This window comes from Castor canadensis, chromosome 7 (genome assembly GCF_047511655.1).
Source record: "Castor canadensis chromosome 7, mCasCan1.hap1v2, whole genome shotgun sequence".
Classification (NCBI taxonomy): domain Eukaryota; kingdom Metazoa; phylum Chordata; class Mammalia; order Rodentia; family Castoridae; genus Castor; species Castor canadensis.
In genome coordinates, this window is record NC_133392.1 from 148,840,516 (window position 1) to 148,859,048 (window position 18,533).

At 41.5% G+C, this 18,533-nt stretch overlaps 1 protein-coding gene across 1 annotated transcript in view; it reads right to left on the reverse strand.

The window, feature by feature from the left end:
• Nucleotides 1-652: 652 nt before the first annotated feature.
• Nucleotides 653-18,533, reverse strand: part of Micos10 (mitochondrial contact site and cristae organizing system subunit 10) — a 31,412-nt gene continuing 13,531 nt past the window's right edge. Inside the window, exons 2-4 of the mRNA XM_020165378.2 lie at nt 4,325-4,372; nt 3,306-3,415; nt 653-900 (exon numbers count right to left, since the gene is read on the reverse strand). Of these exons, the coding sequence (XP_020020967.1) occupies nt 886-900; nt 3,306-3,415; nt 4,325-4,372 (173 nt within the window). The 3' untranslated portion in view covers nt 653-885. The remainder of the gene's footprint in view (nt 901-3,305; nt 3,416-4,324; nt 4,373-18,533) is intronic.

Consider the following 18,533-nt stretch of genomic DNA (forward strand, 5'->3'; position numbering starts at 1 on the left):
AAAATTAAGGTATGACCTGGATTCTGTACATTCTCTGCAGAGATTATAAAACACTTTTTTTGTGTCCCACATACCTAGTTCAGTTGAAACCATAGGTACAAACTCACAGAGGAGTAGTAGAAGTAGCCCTTTTGTCCTCAAACCTCACTGCTACATGAAGATAAAACCAACCCCAAATGAGGCCTTCCATTCCAGTGGTGGGCCACGAGCTTTCTCCATCCCCAGGGCCAACGCTCAACCCTGGGCCTACACCAAGCTCCATGAGGATTTGGGGCTTAACATCAATGGAAGGAGCCATCCTGTCAAGTTTCCAGCCCTGCTAATACAGCAGCTGTGTGAGCTCAAAGCAGCAGGCACAGCTGAGACATGCTCTGCCAGGTCCACCCAAGAGAACTGCATGCAGATCAGACAGAAAGAGCTGCTCCAGTGGGGAGACGATCCTCAAGAGGTAATCATCACCATCAGACCATGTGACAGCAGCAGCCTCCAACCTCTGACTTCTGCGCTGGAGCAGTGCTGGGACCTGTGCACTGGAAGCGAGGAGGGAGGAATGCACATAGCTGAGGTCTCTCAGAGGATGCAACCAGGCTTTTCAGAGTCCTGCTGCCGCTGCTCAGAGACCAAAGGCAAAGAAACAGACCATGCACTGGACTTGACATTTCTGTTTAATTTATTTCTTTTAAGATCACCTCCTTCCAATTTCCAGAGAGAAAATACAAAACAAGAAACAGACTTGGTTTCAATACATAAACAATGTGCTGGAGTTTAAAGCATCGCTGATAGCATTGTGACAGAAGAATGTCAGCTCACTCCAGGGCACTTCAGTATTCCTGAGGAATAAACGTGATTTCTCTTTTCCTCCCACTGGGATGTTCTCGGTGAAGGTCACTGCTCCTGCTCCTGTGAGGAAAGAACACTCAGGTTAGAATGGCACAGGGAGCCCACGGGACCAATGGGGCTCAAACCACACCACACTGTTTGCTTTGAACTGTCTTAAAAATGGAGGTGTCCATCCTGCCCAGGTGTGTGGAGCAACTCTCCCAGTCTCAGAGGAAGAAGATGAAGAAGGAGAACAGGCTGGACAATCAGTCCTGTTGGCAGATAATCCTGAAGCCCAGCTAAGGGATTACAGGTGAGGGCAGAGTATGGCTCCAACCAGCAGTCTGCTAATTATATGATCTCCAGAACATTTCTTTCGTTGTTATTTTTTGGCAGTGCTGACATTTGAATTAGGGCCTCATGCTTGCTAGACAGGCATCCTACCACTTGAGCCACTCTGCCAGCCCTCAGCCCATTTCTTAACCTCAGTAAGATTCTGTTCTCTCATCTGAATGAGAAAATCACACCGCTCTCATAATCCATTGGAGGTCTGGAGAGAAAGAGCGTGAAGATAAAGCCTGTAAGATGGTCCACAGGGCATAGCAGGCACTCATCAAGCAGTGCAAACACTGTGCAAACCCAAGATGAGATTTTACTCCTCTTTTCAGGGTGGAGGATGACAACATTCAGGCACAAACTCAAGTTCAGATGAAGTTACAAGGCCAATTTGGAGCAGTGTGCACAAGGCTATAAAAATGTAACAATATTTTCCACAGTAACTCCCAGCTATTAAACATATAATATGCCCATAATCACCTCTAAGACATTATTCATGACAACTGAGCTTGGAACAGTGGAAACCCTTTAAACAATGAAAACACCCAATGCTCTCTCTCTCCTGCTCTTTTCTATTCTCCTTTGAGAAGATGAAGAGTCTGGGAGGGTCCCCAGTTTAATGCCACGCGGCAGCACCTCCTCTTATGCTGTCTTTCGACTGACCTCACCCTTGCTTTGGCAGAGGTGGTTCATTAATTAGTGCCAGCTCTCCCCACCCCCGCTCTTTCTCCAGCACATGGGGATGAAATGGTGGGCAGTTGACAGAGCACAAACAGGATTCCAAAGTGGAGGCTGTGCAGCTGTGGTGGGATATTGTTATTTGAGATTTGGTAACCCTGTGGCTACAGTTCTTGACCAAATTAGGACATGCATTTGTGCCACATTTTCCGCTCTACTTGTTATTATGGTAGAACAATAGACAAGCTAGTCACCATTTCTTGGTTGGTCTCAACTATAATAACTGATGTTTCTATTTATACAGCCCCTCACAGCTTAAAAAATTTTCACATTTAATCCTCACAACAACCCTACAGAAGGGATTGGGTTGTAGCTCAATGGTAGAGCATGTGGCTAGCATGCACAAAGCCCTGGGTATAATCCCTAGCCCCCCACCCCCCCCCACACACACTTTTCAAATAACAACAACAACAAAAAAAATCCCCTAGGGAGAAATTGCCCTCACTGTATGGATGGAAAATGGGAGCTTGGAAGGGAAACAATTCCAGATGCCACAGGAAGCCAAGTGATGGGGCTGCGTCCAGGTCTCTTAGCCTGGCTGCTATCCATCATGGTAGTGATTCTGACTCAAAGAGCAACCTGGACAGCAGAGGATGCTACCCATGCAGGAACTGAGCAAGTAGTTCTTCACTGGAGGCTGGGTTGCTACAATGGTTAGGCTTTAGCAAGCCCAGGGCCTTTACCACTTTCATCTAATGGAATGTGTATTTACTTCTCTTATTCATTTTAATTAATTTCAGTGCCTACATTATTTCAGGCCCTGGGGATACAACATAAACACCACTTCTGTCCCTGAGCACCCAGCCTCCCATGATCCTGTCACTTAAGCCCAACAGCTTTCAAGCATAAAAGCAAGGCAAAGGGAAAGGCTGCTATACACAGAAACTTCAGGAAGCATGCTACACTCTTCCCTTTTTTAGCTTGTTTGCATTATTAAACACCCACATATAGGCAAGAATTTCTGCAGAATCACACAGGACTTAATCAACACTGTTTTCTTCAGTTAAAAAAAAAAAAAAAGAAGCAGAATAATGACTGCATCCCAGCAGTCTTCAGGTTTAGCTTGAGTACATGTGAGATGTTTACAGGGCACTCTTGACATCTTAAATGAGAAGTGCTATGAACAGATAGCTACTACTTTTACTCCAAGGATAACTTAAATCCTACTTGGTAGCATGTAAGTATATATCTGAACATGTACACATGCAACTGAAGGCTCAAGGGAGACCTTTCTGGCACCAAAGCAATTTACTAAGCAATTCAATGTCACTAAAGCCAAAGAGCAATTAAGATCTCAGTGGTGTGACAATGACACATAGCTTATTCATTAGGCACATGCTAAAAAATTCTTTAGGGCCTCAGGAGAAACTTTTTTCTTCTACAAGAAAGAGAAATGTCAGTTCTATACATACTTTGACATATTTTCCATGTAGAAGATAAGGAGACTGGAAATCATGCTGACAGTTGGAGTAGGCCATCCCCAATCCCATGCCAGAACCAAAGGCTAATGGCCACATTCTTCCTGTTGGAACAGAAAAAGAAAAATCCCAATAGGGAACCATTAAGAGAAGATAAAGAGCCTCCACCCTCTTAATACATTTGCTTAGGATTCAACAAACACTCAGCAGGCATCACACTGACCCTGCAACACACGGTAGTCCTGTCAGCACTTTATCAGTGCCCCCAAAAGAGGGGGTTAATTAGTAAACTTAATTTAGCAGCTGTCTATTAAGTGCCTAAGTTTGAGGAAAACAGTAGGCACAGTTTGCTATATCAGTTCTAATCGTCTGCTCAGCTTAACTAAGCTTTTAATCTTATCAGAAGCAATAATAATATTCAGTAAGGTGCTAGAATTTTAAAAATAGCTAAGGATTTCACTAGTGTTTATACATTCTTTGATTACAGTAAATCATGCGGTTTATGATTCTCTAGTTATGCAGTTGTTGTCAATTCTTCATACAAACAGGTCAAAGTGACCCCTTTGGCTTCAGAAATTCTGCAAAATGAAAGAGATATTTCCTGCTCTTTGCTTAGAATTTTTGACCAAGAGGCATGTGCATTTCTGGTCTACTTGTTTTTATTAACAGCAAGATTCTAATTTTCAAGTTCCTTAGAAAAAATTATAATTAATTAAGAAATATTTGAGCACGAAACTTTGGCCAATGTCTCACGGGCATGAAGTGCGGGCTTTTGAAATGATACCATATTTAAGATGTCAGGCACCCTGACTCAATGCCCAGAGGGAGTGCTGGAGCTGTTCAGCCCATTTTGACCACTTGATCCACATGTCTAGCTCATTTTATAAAGATCTATCTAACCCCATAAAAGGATGGGTTGGCAGCCATCTAGATGTGCCTCCCCAGAGAGTCCCTGCGATGCATATGAACATCCCGTGACACTGTGCTGAAAAGTTAATAAAAGTCACACTTACTTTTAAAGAAGGTAAGTGAAAAAACAATTCCTAATCCCAAACCAGTACCTGCAAATCAGAGAAAAATACACATTAAGTTGCATAACAGTAACCCAATGAGACACTATTAATAATTCTTAAATACAAACACCATAAAACAGATTTTTTCATAATTTGGTACAAAGTTGATTTTCTCATTTTTTACCTTTCTCATTGTTGAATGCTTTGTTGATGTCTTTGGTCTCCCTGCCCACAAAAGAAAATAAGAACTTCATTCCTCATCATTTTGTCTAGGCAAGTCACAGGGTGTGAGGGTAGAGGCTAGGGAGCAACCCAAGAAATCATTCTAGACCCTCTCTGTACTCCTGTAGATCTCACATGGGAGAGCTTGCAGGGTGTGAGGGTAGAGGCTAGGGAACAACCCAAGAAATCATTCTAGACCCTCTCTGTACTCCTGTAGATCTCACATGGGAGAGCTACAAGCAAAACATCAGACAAACAATGTCAGTGGGATGTGCCCCTTGCCACTCTGTGGTCTGAATGATGCCCACTATTTTTGAAGAAGATGGAAAGGAGTGACCACGATAATTCTCAAAGGCTACACTAGTGATAAGGAAAAGCACATCCCTCAAGAGCCCCAAAATGTGAAATTAATCATCCCATTCTACTCATACATCATTTTTTTTTCATTCCCCACCCCTTGGCAGTACTAGAGTTTGAACTCAGGACTTTGCACTTGCTAGCCAGGTGCTCTACCACTTGAGCCAGGCCCTCAGCCCTTTATGTTTTGGTTATTTTTGAGACAGGGTCTTGAGTTTATGGCCACATGGCCTGGACCCAATCCTATTTAATTTCCCCGTGACTGAGATGACAGACACGCACCACCAGGCCCGGATTTTTATTGAGATGGGGTCTTGCAAACATTTTGCTCAGGCTGGCCTCAAGCAACAATCCTCCTGATCTCTGCTTTCTGAGACAGGGTTTCACCATGTAACTCAGGTTGGTCTTGAATTCATGACCCTTCTGCCTCTGCCTCCTGAGTGCTGGGACTACACATACGTGTGGCCACCACATGGGCTGAGTGTCTGCCCCACAGTCCAACACAGCCTTTGACCAACCCCTTTTATGATTAAGCTCCACATAAAGACCTAATTCTCATTTGTCTTGAAAAGTTTCAAATTTGTGCTGATAAAATTCTAAGAGTTTTTCCTCATGGCACTGGAGATGTAGTTCAGTAGAAGAGCACTTGTCTAATGTGCGAGGTCCTACGCTCAACAGTACTGAAAATAATAAGCAAATAAACAAAAATACAGAAACCTGTACCATGAACAAACAAAGGTAATCTACATTGCTTATTTACCCAGCTGATGGAAGCCTAAAGAAAGTACGTACGCCATCTGCACAGAACAATTTCTGGTAATTCTCTCCTACCACATGTGTATGGCCATGATGTATTTCTTTCATACACAGACAAGTTCATGTGCAAGTTAACATTTCAGTCAACAATAGACTGAATATGTGATATAGCACTTAAGATTATAAAGGAGCTAAAACAGAAATGAACAGAAGAAGAAGAGGCAAGAGAAAAGACAACTGCAGGAGAGCCCGGAGAAAATTCCCAGTGATAGGGTTAGCAGAAGCTTTTGCAGACTAAACCAGTCCTAAAAGTCTGAAAACATGCCCCTCCCTACCAAAGCCAAAAGGTTTTCATTAGCAGAGAGGAATGTTCACTGTGCAGTGTCTGCTTACAACCAAAGCTATGATAAAAAGACACACATAGCAAGTACACCCTTCATGGATGTGTTTCTGGAAAGAGCAACACCTCCCCAAGAAGAGCCTTGCGCAGGTCCCTAAGGAGGCGCTGTCATCACAGGAGGTGACAGCTCCATGCTTTATGGCACCTGAAGACCTTCCAGTGGGTAAGATATGGAGGTGGATGATAGCGACACTGATTATCCTACCCTGTGTAGGCCTAGGCTAATGTGTGTGTTTGTGTCTTAGCTTTTAGCAAAAATGTTTTAAAAGTTTTAAAAAATTAAACTTTAAAATTAGAAAAAAAGCTTTTAGAATATGGATATAAAGAAAATACTTTTGCCAGGTGCCAGTGGCTCACACCTGAAATCCTAGCTACTTGAGGTGCTGAGATTGGGAGGATCAAGATTCAAGGCCAGACCAGGCAAATAGTTTGCAAGATCCTATATCCAAAATAACCAGAGCAAAAGGGACTGGAAGATTGGCTCAGGCAGTAGAGTGCCTGATTTGCAAGTATGAAGCCCTGAATTCAAACCTCAGTCCACCAAAACCAAACCAAACCAAAAACTTTTGTATAGCTATACAGTACGCTTGTGTTTTAAGCTAAGTAAAATTACAAAAAAGCTCAAAAACTAACCGAAGGTTACTTTATTATTGAATTTTAAAAACAATTAATTCAGCATAGCAATGTATTAGGAAGTCCACAGTGCCTCCAAGTCACATCCTAGCCCTTCACACTCACTCTCCACTCACAGACTCATCCAGAGCAAACTCTAGTCCTGCTACCTCCATTCTTGGTGAGTGCTTTACAAGGTGCACATCTTTTTTCATACTGTAGTTTTACCGATCCTTTTTTATGTTTAGGTATGTTTCTGTACACAAATGCATGCCATTGTGTTATGACTGCCTACAATATTCAAAATGGTAACCTTCTGTACAGGTTTGTGTAAGTACTCTCTATGATGTTCACAAACTGATATAGAATCACCTAACGATGAAATTATAGGAACATATTCCTGTAGCTAAGTGATGCATGACCATGTATATATGACTGTATCTATACAAATATGAATTTTAATTAGAAATGATTGCTTTTTCCATCCAATAAACCCTGTGTTTCATACTGTCTTGATGCCCAAATTTAAAATGCATCATAAGAAAATCACTATGTCATTCCCATTTCCATTTAATAAAATGGTGGAAAGTAGTTAGTTTACAGATCACAATCAAGGCTGGCATAAGAAAAAGGGAAAGGAGCTAACACTTGAGTATCACATATGAGTATCCAATAACCTCCCCTCCAAAAAACTCTCGTTTGAGGCCAGGTGGAGTGGCTCAAGTGGTAGGATACCTGCCTAGCAAAAAATTCTCTTTTACATCAAACAACCTTATAAAATGGTATTGTGGCCCATTTTCCAGATATGGAAAAGAACTTGCCCAAGAATAATCTGTTTATTACTTGTAGCGCATTGAGTCTGGACTCAAGTCTGCCAGACTCCAATGCCACTGTGCCTACTGCATCCAGACACTGGATTCCCCTTCATTTTCAACACCACCAATCACTACACCTCCTGAGGAAAACTGGAGTGTCCAGATTTCTACTGGCAGTGAAGTAAAATACAGTCAAAACACAAACTGTGCTTCCTGTGCAACAGCCCAGAACTCTAGGCAAGCAGTGTAGTTACAAGTCTCCACACAGCCAAAGGGCTTGTCAGATCTATTCTCAGACTGATCCTATGGCACACATCATAGAAACAAGTCTACCTGGTAGGAGCAATTCAAGAACTTAGAGAAATGGGAGCCACTGCCATCAATAGTCTTGACCAGGAATCTGCTATTGCTCAGTTTATAAAACAGCAGCGGGCTCAATTTCAAGGCGACTTGCCTCATCCCTTGCAGCTGGAAGATGAGTAAGACAGTAAATTGGTACTAGAAAATGAGGTAAAGGATTTGGACTGGCTTACAGATTCCAAACCAGGCAACGGGCTGAGGAGGCAGGCCAGTAAAAACATAATGGCTTACAATCAGAGCTTTTGCTCTTCTCCATCTGGAGGCAATTTTTTGGCAAAGAAATCAAAAGCCCAAAAGGAAAATATTTCAGCATTTTTCTTGTCCCACTGACTCCATGCCTGTCTCTTCTACTTTCCCCTAAGGAAAGAAAGCTCTCTGATGGATGCTCAACTTTTCCTAGTAGGAGACCAAAAGTGATGTGCTAAGTCCACAGCTACCAGCATTGCTCAATCAACAAGAAGAGAAATGCTTCAACATTCAGCAATATAGGAGGAAAAATCTTTTCTCTCTAATTCAGATATATACCCAACCACCCAGTTTGCTCCTACTAATAGCATTTATCTGAAGGTATAGATATGAGCTCCACAACACAGTTCACTGCAGCCAAAAGGAGTTATCAAGGAATGTGCTCTGCAGTCTTAATTACACGGGGCTGCTACATCTTCAACTCTTAAGAATGATGTTTTTCTTTGTTGTTATACTTTAAAGATACATACTAACAAGACTACTCTCTTCAGAAAAAGGTAATTATAAAATGATTTTTAAATGCAATGTTTTACTTAAAGTTAGCTATCTCGGTTACTTAAGAGATAAACAATGGTGGAATGCTGATGAGTTTTACAGATTCAAGTTCTCACATGCTCAATTCTCTTTTAAAAGGCAACATGTTGCTTCAAAGAAAGTCCCACCTGATCAGGGGACACCAACTCTGCAGCTGTTTCCACTAAAGACTGGCACCTCTAGGCCAGGTTTAAACTTTATAACAATAAAACATGAAAGGTTTGTCTTACAATAAAAACAAACCAACATGGAAAAAGAGAAGAGTTTTCTCTGCCTTTGGCCACTTTTTCTTGTTGTTGCATGACAAGCTCTTTTGGAGGAAAAAGCCAAAGGAAAAAGTACAAAGCATTTTTCACCTTCCCCTGGAAGCAAATATTTAACTATGAATACAGTTTATATAACTTTGCCTGCCCATCTCAAGCCTGTTCTCAGAGGTCCATGCTGTCTGAAATGACAAATAACCCTAAAGTAAAGAACTGCCCATTTTTATAGGTACACATCTTCCTCATGGCAAAGTTCAGTTGTCAGGGGAAGGAGGGGCGAGGAAAAAATACAACAGAGAAACCTTATGGAATTGACATTAGGCATGGAGCCCATGTTCTGCAACTATTTCTGTGGAGAGGAAAGAGAATTGGCACAAATTCTTTCAAAAAGAAATTATTCCAAATCAATCTTACCATGCAATTTAATGCATACTTAGTGCCCAAAGGATGTTATAAAACTGGTTAGTAGATAAACATACATTATTAGGGAGGAGCGATTCCTTAACGGGTCACCTGATACTACTGTAATAACAAGAAGAACAGAGAGAACAGAGAACTCAGCTCCCTGACTACATAGGCAGTGCTGCCTTATGCCTAAATGGATTTTGTAACATATTTAAAGACAACAGAGGTACACCAGTGTACACCTTAAGCCACACTTCAGGAAGAAAGAGGGGAAATGTATATTGATGGCCATTACAGTCAAGGACAATTTCTAGTGACTGAATGCAACTTACTTCACATTTAGAAAAATCTTTGCTCTCACCATGCCACAGACCATAAAACTTTACTTCACTACAAATAATTAGAAGCATATACAATCAGCAGGAATTGACAAGCAGGCTATATAATCTGATTGCAGAATTGTATTCTGAATGTTAGCCTCTAAACAGAACAAGTTGGAACAATACATGCTTCTACAGAATCCACTTTGCAAAAGTTGCAAATGCCAATAGACTTTCAATTAGGGAGGAACACTGTTTGGAGAGGAACAACAACAAAACAAATCATACCGCAATTCACTGTGAAATATTTCTATAAAATACCATGGGGAAAGAGCAGGTATACCTGTAGTCCATTTACTAGAGAAGCCAACGCAGGAAGATCACTTGAGCCCAAGAGTTCAAGGCCAGCCTGGGCAACCTAACAAGATATGGTCTCAAAAAAAAAAAAAAATCATAGACCCTTTTTATTTACCAATGACTGATTATATGATCATTATTAAGACCTTGCCTCAGTTTACATTTTAAACACAGCTCTAATATTCTTTAGCCTAAGGTATAGTTACTAGCGCTAAATTTTAATCTACATCTAAAAACTCAAATTGAAAAGTAACTCCATTGCATTCTGTATAACTCACACCAAATATAAGCAAACACTCAAGTACCATGTTCAACTGGCAGTTTACAAATATGAAAAGCTACAGGAATTTGCAGCAGATCTTTAAAATCCTAGAAGCTGTGCCAAACAGCTTCATCATGCTTAAATGTCTGAAAGAAAGGACAAGACTTCCAAAAATCCAGGGATGTGCTCTCCTGATGAGTGGAGTGGAAACAACACTGAATGCAGCAAGGTGGCCCTGGGCAATTTGTCCTTACCAGCTCACTCTCTAACCTCTAGTCAATTACTGAACCAGCTTCAACCTGCTTAGCCACAGAGTGAAAACAACCTTACAGGGTCCTCTGTATTAAGAAAATAGAAAGTATCCAGTACTGTCTGACACACCGTTCAAGTGGTATTACGTTCTGTTATCTCTCTGATATAACTCAAAAGATGTCAGAAGTGCAACAGTTAATCCTGTCTTAAAGTTAACTCACTGTCTCAAATAGGATCACAATGGGATGAACTACCACTGAAAGTCAAAACCTGTTGCTTCCTACTCTGAAGAGTTCACTATATCCCACTGGCATTAGCATCTGCTTATAGGAATACATCAGATTTCTGTATATTTATTTTTAATAAGGGATCCCTTTAGATCCATTGCTGAGCTAGACTACTTTGCTTTAAAATGTAATAAAGATTCTCCTAGATTGGTCTTATGTTCAATAAAGCTATATTTATGCTTTGAAATAAATTAAATCAAATTGACGTATTTGTTAGGGACATGCTTTCCTATTCAAACATCAATGCTATTACAATCATCAAATGCATTTGTTATGACAGAACAAACAAGAATGTGCTTTTATAGAAAAGTTCACTTGGGACTGAGTTTAGTGAGAATTACATTCCCAAGCAACATTCCTGATTTATGAAAGATGCTCGGGCCCAATTTGTGAGGGGAAAAAATAGTTATAAGTCAGCTCCAAACTGTGTTATTTAATACTATGAGGCAAAGACAGATTGTCCCAGGTGTCCACATGGAAATGCCAAGTCATGGGAATTAACCAAGAAAGTGTGCCAGAACAAAGACCTAGAAGTGGTAAATTTAGTCTGTGTTAATCAGCTTCTCAAAGTCAACATTGCTGCAGGCTCTATAGGAAATAGACTAAGAAGGTGGCTATTTTACAAGACCTTCCCCTTCCTGTGGTCATCTAGACCAGACAAGGGCTGGAACATCTGTAGGAATCTCTAGGGTGAACATCAATTACCAGGATTCTGATCAGAACAAACAAACCAGTCAGCAGAAGGAAGTAAAGATATGAAAGGAAAATGTGGAAGTCATTACTGGTGTGCTCTGCTTCAAGAAATGCCAAGCTCACAAAGGAGGCCCTTTAAATGAGTGCATATAGAACATGATTCAACATTCATAATTCTGACAGCCATACAACTTTCAAGAATGCAGAAAACAAGAAACGTGGCTATAGGCATTTTACTGAAATATAATTAGTTAATTCCCATATGGGTATAGTGTGTAGAAAAATGAGAAGCTGCTTAAAGATTAATTATTAAAGGGGGATTGGGGGAAAACGATGCAGACTTATTAAGTTCAGATAAACACATTACATTTATGAGGGGTACCTTGGAGGTACTAACATTTATAGTGGCAGGTGGGTACTACATCACCTTATGAGGTTTATTATGATCCCATCTTACAGAAGAGGAAACAATTCAAAGGGGTTAACTGACTTAGCCAAGTACACACAACTAATAAAGCAAAGCCCAAATCCAGGCTGTCAGATCCCAAAGACTTAGCTTTGCCTATCCTCTGATTCAAATGAAAAATACAGGGGAGAAACAAATACCAATAATTTATTTCTGTTACGCACATTAACTTGATCATCATTTATTAGTATTTAAGTAGGAAGCACTAGGAAAAAACTTCTTTTCTCTTGGAACGGATCAGTGGAGTATATAATTCTTTGATTATTCTTTGAAAAAAATGGGAAGTCTTGTACTGTGGTTATACTCCAGTTATGAGGGCACATGGATGGAGTCAGGAGTGTACCTAAGTGGTAGAGTGCTTACCTAGCATGTGTGAGGCTCTAGATTTGATCTCAGCACTGCAATAAATAAATAAATAAATAGCCGGGTGCTGGTAGCTCACTTGCCACCAGCTACTTGGGAGGCTGAGATTGGGAAGATCACAGTTTGAGGGCAGTCCAGGCATACAGTTTGAAAGACCCTATCTCCAAAATAACCGGAGCAAAATGAACTGGATGTATGACTCAAGCAGTAGAATACCTGCTTTGCAAGCACAAAGCCCTGAGTTTAAACTCCAGTCCCACCAAAAAGATAGACAGATAAAGAAAACAAGTGATTCTCACTTTCCAGCCAGTGCACCTGTAGTCCCAGCACTTGGGATGGTGAGGCAAGAGTATCGCTTAAGCCCAGGAGTTCCAGGCCCCCTGGGCAATATAGTGAGATCCTGGGGATCCGTGGCACAGTCCTATCACTGCAGCTATGCAGGAGGTTGAGGTTGAGATCAGGAGGATTGTGGTTCCAGGCCACACAAGTTTGCAAAACCTCACCTCAACAGAAAAAGCTAGGAGTGGTGGCAGGAAGAATAAAATAGGAGGATCGTGGTCCAGGCCAGCCAGGGCAAAAAGCAAGCCCCTATCTCCAAAATAACCAGAGCAAAAAGGGCTGGAGGTGTGGCTCAAACTGGAGAATGCCTGCCTAAGCAAACATGAAGCTCTTGAGTTCAAACCCCAGTACTTGGGGTGGGGGGAGGAGGAGAAAAAGAGGAATATCAACAGTGCCTATCACTGACTGGGAAGAGATGAGGATGAAACAGCACAGTATGTGTAAAATGCTTGCAAGAACAGTGCATTGCACATAGTAACTGTGATTTGTCATCTTCCCCCACAAAAAGCATTTCAAGAACAAACTGCAAGTCCAAATTTCTTACTGAGCACTGAAAGGCAAGACTCTTGGCTTCAGCAAGGGTCAGAGATAAACAAGGGTCTCTTCTGTAGGGCGCTTGTGAGCCAAAAGGGCTAAGAAGGCAGGTACCCCGCAAACTGAGCCAAAGCAGAACCTCCATGCCATGAGATAGGGACTTATTCTATGGGTCTAGAGAAGGATGGGAATGCATCTGGCTATGAAGTTTTCTTTAAGATCTTCAAAGAGGTGGCACTTCAGCTGTCTTAGAGGAAGGGGAGATCTTTAGCAGCCAGGGCCTGACAAGGACAGAAACACAGTCCACCAGAGCAGAGAGGTAGGGTAGGGCAGGGGGAAGAGGTGGGCCCGGTCTGGGTGAAGACCAGACAGCAGATGAGGTTGCAAAGGAATCTTGGGCCATTCTGCAGAAGGCCGCAGAATCTGGGCCAAGGCATCCATACAGCACCTCATTCATTAGGCAGTGGGCATCTCTGAAAAGGGTTGGAAGAAGAGGGACATGAATGAAACTAGGCTTTAGGAAGATTCATTTAACCAAGGTGTGCAGGACTGCTTGGAAAGCAAGAAACATTCTGCTGGCAGAATTTACCAGGAAGAAACAACTGATGTGAGTGAGTGAGTGAGTGAGTGAGTGAGTGTGTGTGTGTGTGTGTGTGTGTGTGTGTCTGGGTCAAAGGAATACTGAGAACTTCTACCTGGATAACTACGAAAACACTGAAGCTATTTATAACAGACATCAAATGCCTTTTAGAAGCAAATTCCCTTAATTTGGATGAATTTTAGAAACATCTATTGTTTTCTGAACACTATACAATAGCAAGAAAAGTGAAAGTGTGTTCATCAAGTACTTCCGCCTCTGGATTAAATGTTCTCACCTACTCTTAAGTCTTTTCTGGGCGCCAATTAATAGACAAAAAAACTGCCGGGTGCTGGTGGCTCATACCTGTAATTCTAACTACTCAGGAGGCAGAGATCAGGAGGGTCATGGTTCGAAGCCAGCCCAGGCAAATAGTTCGAGAGAGCCTATCTTGAAAAAACCCTTCACAAAAAAGAGCTGGTGGAGTGGCTCAAGGTGGAGGCCCTGAGTTCAAAGCCTAGCACAGCAAAACAAAACAAACAAAAAGCCCCTGAGGCACAGGAAGGTTAAATAACTTGCCTCTTAGGCCACACATGTGCAGTATGAACCCAGCAGCCTGGGTCTTTCCTTATCATGTTATGCTGGCCAGTGTAGCTTCTTCACAGATATATGAAACTATTATAATCGTTAATTTTAGACTAACTATAGGAGCCTAACAACTTTCAGGATTCACTCTGGCCAGCAATGTGGGTTACTTCCTTAGCTATAGCAACTGTATAATTAAGCACCTGCTAGGTGCCAGGCACTATGCTAAGTCCTAGGAAGTAGTTAAGTACCCAGCACTAGAGCCAGCTGATAACTAGACACACAAAGTACAAAACACAATGATGAGAAAACAGTGTACTAGAAGCACTGAGGAGGTACCACACCATCCTGGAGGGTTAAGAAGGAAGGGGGCAGGAAGGCGACAAGGGGGATGGGCTACAAGAAAATCCTGTTGCTAAAGTATCAAGTGAAAGGCAGAAAGACAAAGCAAGGGAGCAGCCTTTTCTGCCATGCTAAGGCCGCAGCCTCTACCCTGTAAGCAACAGGGAAGCAATATATGAGATGTGTAACTTTACACAGTTCAGTCTGGCAGAATGAGGACAGAGCTGAGGAAGCTTCCATCAAAGATGAAGACAGTATTTAAGAAGAAGCTACTGCAGTAGGAGATAAAGTCTAGACTTCAGGGTTCTTATTGTTGGTGGTGGTGGTAGATTTTTTTTGTTTTGTGGTACTGGGAATTGAACCCAGAACCTGAAACTAGACAAGCCCTCTTCCCTGAGCCAGACCCACAGCCCCAAGGTCCAAACTTCAGCTTCTCTCTCCTCTGCTCATCTATCAAGGATACCTTACATTCTTTGGTCTCTTCTCAATAGCCTTCACTCTACCTTTCCAGCATTCCATACTAGACATGGAATTAAAGGTGGGACTAGAGGTTAAAACAACACTTCCATGTGACCATGCCTAAAGGCAATTCTAAGCTAAAGGATCCATAGGTAAGGACACAGTAAAAAGTCTCCTGGACAAAGATTAATGAAGATGGTAAAGGGTCAAATGTTTTTAACATACACCAATGCTGGTGCATTTTAGGCATTGCTGGTACAAATGATGACTATCCAAAGTCAGGATTTACAAAGATTTTGGAAGGACTTATTTCCACGAGCAAGCAACTTTTTCATCACCATTCAAATCTGCCTCTAATAAGGTGCCAAAGACTCTTAAGATGGGAAAACAGCATCTGGCTTTGTACTACAGCAGTACTCTGCAGCCTTTCTTAACTGCTCACCACTCTACCAAGCCCCATAATAAACCTCTCAAGGAATTTAGTCTTTAGAAACTTAGTGAAGGAAAGGAAAAGTCTTCTAAAGTAGACATCAGGAACTGAAACAAAATAAATGCCAAGTTGTAGCTAGGAAAAAAAAAAAGAAAGAAAAGAAAAATAGGTTGTGAATTTTCAAGGGTTACAGTCTCTGGAAATACTAAGACGAATAGCATTTTTGCTTCCAATCAGAATAGGATATACTTACAAGCTCACAAGGGTTCATCACATTTAAAATTGTGCTGAAAGGATGTTTTAAAGAACCCCAAAAAACCTACAACTAAAATTTCATCATGTGAAATGAATCCAAAAAACTAACAACTATTTTAGGACCATCTTCCTAGTAAAAAGTGAATTGTGTTCCTTAAATCATTTGCTTTAGTTAATCATTTAAAATCTATCAAATAGGAATTCTGAGTAGCTTATATGTGCAGGTTCTGATGAAAAAAATCAAAAACATTTGTTCTAACTCATAAACATTTGTCAAAGTAAGGTAATTACAAATCTGTCAACGATTATGTCAATGCATAAATTATCCTAAGTATTCTGCTGGATTAGGTAACTAACACCGAAGCCCTGGATTTTAGTTCCTCTCAAATAAACAAACTGTTAACTAGTTATCAAATAGTTTCAATATTCCACCTGAAGATACATAAATGAAGCACTTGGAAAGTCTGCATGATTTAAAAAGCACCTCAGTCACAATGCCACCTGCCCATCTCCTTTCTTTCCTCCAGTCTCAATCCTGCTGTTTTACTCTCCCCCATCTATTACTAGTCACCCACTGTCTTCTAAGACCACCTCACCCACTGACTCTTCCAGCTTGAACTCAAGTTCACCCTTCAGTTCTTGCCCCTTTCATGCAGCCTAAAGAATCTTTTAAGTTATCTTTCTCTACTTTGTACTTTTAAAAATGACAAGTTAGAGTATCCCTCTTGGGACCCTCCCAGCTCTGTGAGCTCTACTCTTTGCTACTTTTCTATCTCAATAAACTCTCACACTAAAAACAAAACAAAACAAAACAAAAACTGACAAGTTAAATTAACTGTTAAAGAGTTACTATCTGGATAGAAAGGGACTTTTTATCTTACAATTTTTTGCGGGGAGGGTGCTCCGGATGGAACCCAGGGCCTCACACATCCTAGACAAGGACTCTACCACTGAGCTATATCCCCAGCCCTGGAATTAATTTTTGTCTTTTTTTTTTTAAACAAGTATGCACTTAGTTTAATTAAAAAAAAAAAACTGACAATTATGAGCTATGCTTTCTGTAATGTCATTTCTAGTTTTTCTTTTCCTACTTCCTACCTTCCTGCCTTGTGTTCCAATGTTGGAAGAAAGCACAAGTGCACACAGCTTATGGCTATGTACCCCACACTAGGTACCAGTTCAAAAGGGCTGTGACTACAGTCGGTAGTTTAGGATAGTTCCATTTGTCCAGGGAAGGCATTCTCAAACTTGACACTGCTAATATTTTGGGCTGCACAATTCTTTGTTGTGGGGATTGTCCTGTGCATGGCAGGATGTTTATCAGCACCCCTGGCCTCTACCTACTAGGTGTTGGTAGCATCCCTCTTCCCCAGCATGACAACCAAACACATTTCCAGACACTGTCAAATGGTAGGAGTAGGGAAAATGAGAGAGACTTGCCCCTGATTGAGAACCACCAGTCTAGGGTTTTATAGTTTAGAAAATTATTTTACATCTGTTATCTTATCCTGGGCCATACCAAAACTATGGGGCTGGAATTATGTAGGAATTCACATCCCAAATTTATAGAAGAAACTGAGGGTCAGAGAAGTCAATAACTGCCCCAAGATCAGGGTCCTCTTCCTTTCACCATTCCACACTGCCTTTCTAGCTGAAGGAGAGCAACATGGGAGGCCCGCAGTGTCCCATCTTTTCATCATTTCCTTCCCCTCAAAGCAGAGAGACCTCCGGTGGAAGCCCAGTACATTCAACAGGTAAGTCAGATGCTATTTAAAGAGTCCAAGTAGTATTCAGGCCCTACCTCCTCAACTCCATCCTTGTCCCAGAGGGGCTGCACACCGTCTAGGGCACTAAAGGGCATATTCTGGAAAGTGATGACTTATGAACTCCCATTAGCTACATGAGTCTAAACAGCCATCTCTTAGTTAGACTCTGGGGTACCTGAAAAGAGTAAAAGATAAACCCACCACATTCAGCACAAATAGTATCTTTTTTTTTTTTTTAAAGTTGTGCCAGTGTTTGAACCCAGGTACCCTTGCACATGCCAGGTAAGTACTCTACCACTGAGTTATACCCCCAGATTACAAATAGTGTCTTAAGCTCTCAACCACCACAACCAGCAGTAGAGGGTAGGAACAGATGGGCTATCTCTGTTTGGGACCAGAGTGGTTGGATAACCCCACGAGGAGACAGAAGCTGTGCCCAGAAGATCACAAAAGCTTTTGTCTTGTGGACAAATCTGTCCTATATCTAGAACACATGAAGAAAGGGGTAAAAAAATCACCCTATATGAAGGATTCCAGGGACCCTCTCAAAGACCAACTTTCTAATCTATGAAATGAGAGGGGTGAAACAGATTAGTATTATGAGTGCCCATGCCCAGGAATGAAATTTTACTTTCTAAATAAAAATTTTCAAAGAAAATAGATGAATAAAACAGATCAAAGTGGAATGCCCCCTCTCAGGGTCTGCCGTACCCAGTGCCAACCTCTAGGAGACTCCGGGAGATACTTAATAGCCTCGAGAGCAAATGGGTCGCTATGGTTCCTTCCAGCTCACATACTCTACCCCACTCCCTAAACTCAAAGAGGCTACTCAACTGGAGCTGGCCAAGGAAAGCAACGACGTACCATCACACCCACCGCACAAATCCCATTAGCCTGCCAAGGAGAAACATCACTAATGGATGCCAATGCAATTCTACATTGGTGAAAAGTT